General features: G+C 41.5%; 1 protein-coding gene across 1 annotated transcript; it reads right to left on the bottom strand.

Moving 5' to 3' along the window:
• Nucleotides 1-3,623: 3,623 nt before the first annotated feature.
• LOC122046405 (cytochrome P450 71A1-like) lies at nt 3,624-5,469 on the bottom strand. The gene is made up of 2 exons (XM_042607093.1): nt 4,531-5,469; nt 3,624-4,446 (listed from the first exon to the last, which is right to left on the bottom strand). Exons 1-2 carry the CDS (start codon nt 5,410-5,412, stop codon nt 3,832-3,834), a joined length of 1,497 nt encoding a protein of 498 aa, XP_042463027.1. The 5' UTR covers nt 5,413-5,469; the 3' UTR covers nt 3,624-3,831.
• Between the last annotated feature and the right edge of the window lie 1,775 nt (nt 5,470-7,244).

Raw genomic sequence — 7,244 nt, 5'->3', positions numbered from 1 at the left:
CATCTTGAACACATAAACTTAAAACATGACATACACAACAAATATGAAAAATTAAACCGCCAATAATAGGTTGACAAACAAATTTTAGATCATTTATACAAGCGGTATTAGAACTAGCATTATCTAATGATATTGAAAATATTTTATGAGTTAAGTTATATTCTTCTAAAATTAAACATAATAATTGTGTGATGTTATGAGTATTATGTGATTCATCAAAAACTCTATAAGCTAACAATATTTTTTGGAGATTCCAAGAATTATTGATCCAATGGCAAGTCACCCCCATATATGAATGTGTTTGCCAATGATCACTCCAAATATCAAAACATAAAGAAACTTTATTATCTAATTTACTAAATTTATTAATTAAATTTTTTTCCTGTTTTACTAATTTTTTAATTATACGAGTACGTGTAGTTCTAGGAATAGGTTTAGCACATAGATTAAGAGATTCTTTACAAAAATCTTCAAATATACATTTAGATCCAAAACTAAAAGAAAGGTGTTCTACGAAAATAAATTTAGCTAATGATTATCTTAATTTATTATCTAAATATAAAAATAAACTAGAATCGGTACTACCGCTAGTTGAAGAAAATCTTGATAATTGTGTTTGAGAATGACTAAGTCCATATTCCGTCGGGTGCTTTGTTTCTACATGACATTTCAACGACCCATAGTTGCCGCTGACTTGGAATTTGTAGGAAGCATTACAGTGCTTATATTTTGCACGCATTTCTCCCGACGGAAGAGTGACCTTCTCAAAATATTTAGTGAAAATAGAAGACTTTAGAGGAGGAAGTTCTCGAACCTTAGAAGTAATTGATGTTGGGAGATCAGTGGCCGGCTTGAAGGAGGGTTGGATAGACGGTACCCCCAAATCGTTCGCTTCCTACGTTGTTAGCTTGCACAGTGGAATAATACAAAAATAAACAAGCTAAACAAAATGCAAGACAATAAATGCAAACCAATCTACACGATCATTTAACGTGGTTTGGAGATTGCTTACTCCTACTCCACGGCGTGTCCTTAAGGTGGGCGATCCCTATCCGTCGGTGGATTAGCCCCCGACAAACTCCTGTTATCTTAAGTCGCTCCTTGTGGGTGGAGAAACCTCACCACAACACCAACTAAGACTCTTGAGACTAGTAGACTACTAATAGAGATTAACCACCTCTATTTCGACAACTATAACCAAGCTCCCAAGCTTTGGTTATATAGGCCGCGGGTTGAAAACCCCGCCTACCAGTCGACTGCCAAAACATGCAGTCGACTATCCTCTGTGGAATTTCGACCGTTACATCCCAACGGCTCGATACCAGTTGACTACTAAAACTAGCAGTCGACTGCTCCACACTGACCGAACGAACAGAAGCATTCTGTTCACTCCCAGTCGACTGCACCAGTCGATTGCTAAAACATGCAGTCGACTGCTACAGTACTGCTACAATAACGCTACAGTAAAATTCTAAAACTAAGATTTTACTTCGAGTGCAATCTCTCGTGCACTTGTACTCTCACCCTTATGACTCACTTGACGCTTCTTTGCAGCCTTGATCTCTTACCTTCAAGCCTACTTCCTTTGGCTCTCGTCCCTCGGATGCATTCAAGCCCGCGGCTTATCCCCAATGTCATCCTTCGCGTATGCCTCGAAGTCGCTTCCCTCGGCCCTTGTCCTTGCTATCTTGTCCACGGTCCCTCGGATGCTCCATCCTTCACCAGACCCAAAGTCGTCAACCTAAGTCACATGTGTATCCTGCAGTCCTGCATAACTCAAGTACACATATCAAATACAAGGGTGAATCTAACTTAAACCTTTTGCCCAAACACCAAAACACATGGTCACACTGACCATTAGGATTGCTCCAACAATTTCATCAGTACTTCCTTGTGTTTCGGGTGTCGGATTCGAAAGATGCTTGATCTCATCATCAGTAGATTGAATGTTGGGGTCCTCCTCTCGTGGATTCATTATTTCCTTTCCCTTCCGAGCTCGAGATGATGCACCTCTGCGGCCTCCTTCTATTGTAATTGAAAATTGAAAATGAAGGTGTGTAGAGAATACGAAATTGAGATTAAGAGTAGAGAAGATGCATGTGAAAATGATGAAATGAGCTCTCTATTTATAGAGTTTTGATAGTAACGGACACTAAATCATAACCATTGGTTAAAAACCCCCAACCACCCTCCCCCAACGGCTAGGAACTGTCGGTTAACCGGCGATTCCAACGACTAGGAACCGCTGGTTAACTGACGGTTCAAGCCATTAAAAAAAAAATAATAAAATGGTTGAACCAACAGTTAACCGGCGGTCCGTCGATTTTGCACCGAAAGAACCAGAACCAGCTCGGCAACTTACCGGGCCGGTTCCAATTCGACCCGATAGTTGTCCGTTGACCCGGTTACGAGCCCGGGCCGGGTCCGGGCCAGACCCGACCCGGGGTCGGGTCTAGTTACACTATGACAGGTTGTTATGATTCTTTAACAAGGTTATCCCCTGAATATATCTCGGCCAGATATTTAGCTGATTGGTTGTATATTATAGTGGTAGACCGATACATAAGCAAGGTATTGAGTCCTGTAAAGATGTTCAAGTTGTGGGTCGCTCGACTACATGTCGTGTGATGTAGAGATCTGATTATGAGCAAAGAGCCAAGTCGCATAGGTTCGGTTGGTTCTATGACCGACTAGCTATATATGTTAGGATACTTGCTTCTGAAGGATAGAAAACCAAGCCTCGAGAGACTTGACCAGTGCTTTTAGCCAATCAACTATGTACTTGGAGACTTGTCCCTACAGTGATAGCTTAAGTTCTAGAAGTCCGGTTTAGTTTCTTCATAGATTTGCCTTGCATATTTAATTTGAGATAAGGATGTTGAACCCTATAAATCTGATTAGCATTATAATCGGCCACCTATATGGGGGAGCACGAATGCATGAGTAGTGAAGGCCTAAGGGTTCGACCGGCTATTGGGTCGACCAGTCATATACTGAGTCGTACCATGAGAGTAGAAGGTTGGGTCTCCTAGACCCGGTTGAATATATACCCTGTTGGCCTTGTGGTAGACTAGTCTTTTCTTAAACTCGAGAAGCTCATGGATGATCGGATATACATTAAGTGTCTTGGCATAGGAGTGAAACACTAGGCACCTTTGATCTGGCCAACTCACGGGCCGATCGTCCTTGGGTTGAGGGTCTTAGCACTGAGTGAGGAGCAAAGGTCCTGTCGAGAGGGATACATTGACTGTCATCTCTCTTTGACTTTGACTATCATGCCGTCTTAACTTTGACAATTACATCATCTCAAGATTCACGTATAACATCCCGTATTAAGCGTCTTTGACTTTGACTATCATGTCGTCTTAACTTTGACAACTACATCGTCTCAGGATTCACGTATAACATCCTGTATTAAGCGGCGAAGAAGGGGTTATGAGATGTACCCTTTCTAACCTCTTTCCAGTGCTTTTAGTAGACAGCGCCGGAGATCTTTGCCTAAGTCCATATGATTACTTGGCACAACAACAGTCAACCCGATAGGAATTGACTTGATAAGAACAGACTCAATAGAAGCCAACCTAACGCACATCCGACTTACTTAAAGAGCTCGATCATGGACATCGAGAAGTCATCCAATCCCCTGATCTCAAACAGATCAGGCAGGAACTTATTCATTGGACACGGAGAAGCAAGGAGCACTGAGTAATGAGCATCCAAATTTTAAGGTAACACTCATATTTGAGATTCACATATTATTATTAAGCTGAAGTGAATCAAACCATCAGGCTTCAGCAGTTTATTGTTAACGTAGCATACGCAGAGTTAAGTTTATCCATTCCACGGTTTGGCAACGACATGAAGTCGCCCTTCTCGCCCAACCACTAAGCCCGCCACCTCCTCCATGCCGAACTCCTCCCTGCTCAATCCGGCAGGCAGCTCCCAATCGAACCGATGCACCAAGTTTGCCAGAGCAAGCTCCAGAGATGCCACGGCGAAGTTCAATCCAGGGCAAATCCTTCGGCCCGCTCCAAACGGAATGAACCGGAGGTCAACCCCGGTGAAGTCAATTGCGCCGTCCATGAACCTCTCCGGCCAGAACTCTAGGGGTGCTTCCCAGCACTTTGGATCTCTGCCTATCGCCCATGCGTTCACAAACAGTCTTGTCTTCTTCGGGATGTTGTAGCCTTGAACCGGGCAATCCTCCAGCAGTTCTCGCGGTAGAAGTAATGGAACGGGGGGATGCAGCCGGAAGGTCTCCTTGATGACGGCCTTCAAGTAGGGCATCTGGCAAATCTCTTCCTCTTTCACCATTTTGCCTCCGCCGCCGGCTACGCTTCTCACTTGGTCTTGCAGTTTTTGCATCTTGCTCGGGTTGCGAACCAGCTCCGCCATGGCCCATTCCAGAGTTATGTACGACGTCTCTGTTCCGGCGGCGAACATGTCCTGCAAATTGCAATTGCAATTGCATGTGGTTCGGCTATTCGACCTATTTGCTGTGGAAGTTGAACAGAGGAAGAATTAATCTACCTGAAGAAGCGCCTTGATGACTTCCGGAGTGAGGATGGATTCCAACACGGAATCCTTCTGAAGGGAGATCAAAACATCCACGAAATCTTTCTCATCATCCGACGACACTCGCTCTGCATGTTCCTTGATAACCTGATCCAGCAGATCGTCCCATCGCTTCTGATTCTTCTTCACTCTCCCCACGTTCCCGAGCAGCCAATCCACCCAACCGAGCCACGGGAGGTAGTCCCCGAGATAAATCTTAGTCAGCAGTACCGAGTTCTCTGAGATGAGCTCCGAGAACAACCCTTTCCTCCCTTCGAACTTGTTCCCCGCGACGACCCGACACATGATGTCGTTGGAGAAGGCAAACAGGACTGCGGACAAGTCGATCTCCGCCGCCGATCCCCGGGAGCAGATGACGGCGATCATGGCGGCCACCTCCTGCTCGCGCACCAGAGCGTAGGACTGCACCATCTTAGGGCTCAGCAAGTGGAGCGTGCAGATCCGGCGGCGTTGCCTCCACTCGTAGCCGTAGGGGGCGAAGGCCACGTCGCTGGATCCATCGAGGAGGATGCGGGTGACGGTTGTGGCGGGGCGGCTGGCGCAGATGTGATCGTGGGTGCGGAGGACGTCTCGGGCAGCGTCGGGGGAAGAGACGACGAGCGTCGGGACGCGGCCGAGGCGGAGGAGGATGAGAGGGCCGTAACGGCGGGAGAGGGAGGTAAAAGATTTGTGGATGAAAGGTCCGACCTGGTGAAGGTTACCGACGAGGGGAAGACCCGGCGGCGACAGAGGCAGGTCACCATGCGAAGAGCTTGATTTCCTTTGGGCCCGCAGAAGCAGAAGCAGAAGAAGAAGCAGCGGAGGAACGAACCAGAGGGAAACGCTCTCAAACGCCATCAGTCACTTTGTTTTCAGAAGCAATCAACTTTAGATATTTAAATTTGGGTAGAGTTTTTCCGCTATGTTAAACTATTTATCATCCAAGGTCGCCACGTAGTTATTTATTTTAAGAACACATAAAGTTATAGTCCACTATTTCATTTTTTATGAGTCCATCATTTTATATGTCTATCCTTGAACTTTTCTATAAATCTTTTCCTTGAACATATCATTTTTTTTTTATTATTTTAATTTCCTATTACTTACTACTCCGGCTGCTGCTGCGGTACAGCCGTAGGGGTGGGGATGGGAGATGACGGATTTTATATTTTTATATTATGTTAAAATATTTATTTAACACTCAATTAATAATAAAAAATAAATATTATCTAAATCATATATCTCATTTTTATAATATTCAATTGACGTACCATATTTTTAAAATACTTTTTTTTTTAATCCGTACGGATGAATTTAAAGAACTTCATTTTATTACGTTTAAAATTTTCTTAGTGTATTTATGCTTTTAATCTAAAATTAATAGTATAAATTAAATTAAGAGTACATCTAGAATTATTTGACTAAACATTATTTTTTTACTCCCTTTCTTTATTTCCTCATCCAAGTTTTGTTTTTTTTAGTTTTATTTGTTTTTATTTGATTGGTTTTGTTTTTCCGCTAACGAGTTTTTTTATCAATTTTATTTTTAATAATTTTTTATTATATATTTCTAATCTTTTATTTATTTTTTTAGTTGTCGATATTATGTGTTCTTATTTGTAAAAATATAAAAATATGGATCAAAATAATATATATATATATAAATTAATAAAAATACTAATAATTAATAGTAAACATATGTATAACTTTTAACAAATATTTTTTTTAAAATAAGAAATACATGTAATAATAGATTAAAAAATACATAAAAATAAAAAATTTAATTAATATTGTCTCCATATTCTATTTATGACGTGTTTGATGATATACCTATTACTTTATACCACACCTGACAGTTAAACCCCACTTTACTGATTGTCCAAAGATAGTGACGATGCAATGATAAAGTACTTGCTATTATTACTTAAAATAAAAACTACTGTAGACGGCTTGCGCACCGTTTTGACATGTTTGGTGGCCTGTCGACGCCACCACGTACGGCTTTCGTTGCATCTCTCCTTCTTCGGCGTCGGGGAAGAGTCCTCGCCGCCATTGATAGCTTTCTTCGAAACGGTAGGAATATTGACTCGTTGCTCTGAATGCTCTGAATGACGCACCCAACTCCTGCTGCTTCTGGTGAAATATTCAGTTGCTGCCTTGAATTCGACGGCTTGCGCACCATGATGCAGTGACTAAACATAAGATGAATCAACGTTTGTTTGTTTTTTTCCAACACTACAGAAAATATCAACTGAGGATTAAACCCACACTTTACTAATTGTCCAAAGAGGCGTGATGATACACTGATAGATCAAACCTGTGTCTTCTAGACTTAGTTATCGGGGACAGAATTCATGGTGCTGAAAGCACTAGCTAATAAAATTTGATTTTGATAATAATAAAGAGTTTAAAGTAATTAAACTGTATTGTAATCTAATAATTGTATAAATAATACGAAGTCTAGTGTATAAATAATACCTAGTAAAGATTAGGTAACGAAATTCTAATTAAAAGATTGAGTACGAAGTCTGATAAAAATATTAAACACGAAATCTTAATTCTGGGATCACGTGCAAAGACGGAAGTCTATTTATTTTAATTTCATTCATTGAAGGGATTATTTATCTATCTACTACATGACAAACTTCTTTGAACTTGTATTAATTTTCTGTCTTGTTGCCGTAGATGCA

The sequence above is a fragment of the Zingiber officinale genome, chromosome 2B, assembly GCF_018446385.1.
Source record: "Zingiber officinale cultivar Zhangliang chromosome 2B, Zo_v1.1, whole genome shotgun sequence".
Taxonomy (NCBI): Eukaryota; Viridiplantae; Streptophyta; class Magnoliopsida; order Zingiberales; family Zingiberaceae; genus Zingiber; species Zingiber officinale.
Note: the sequence above shows the minus strand (reverse complement) of the source record. Positions and strands in the feature narration are given on the sequence as shown.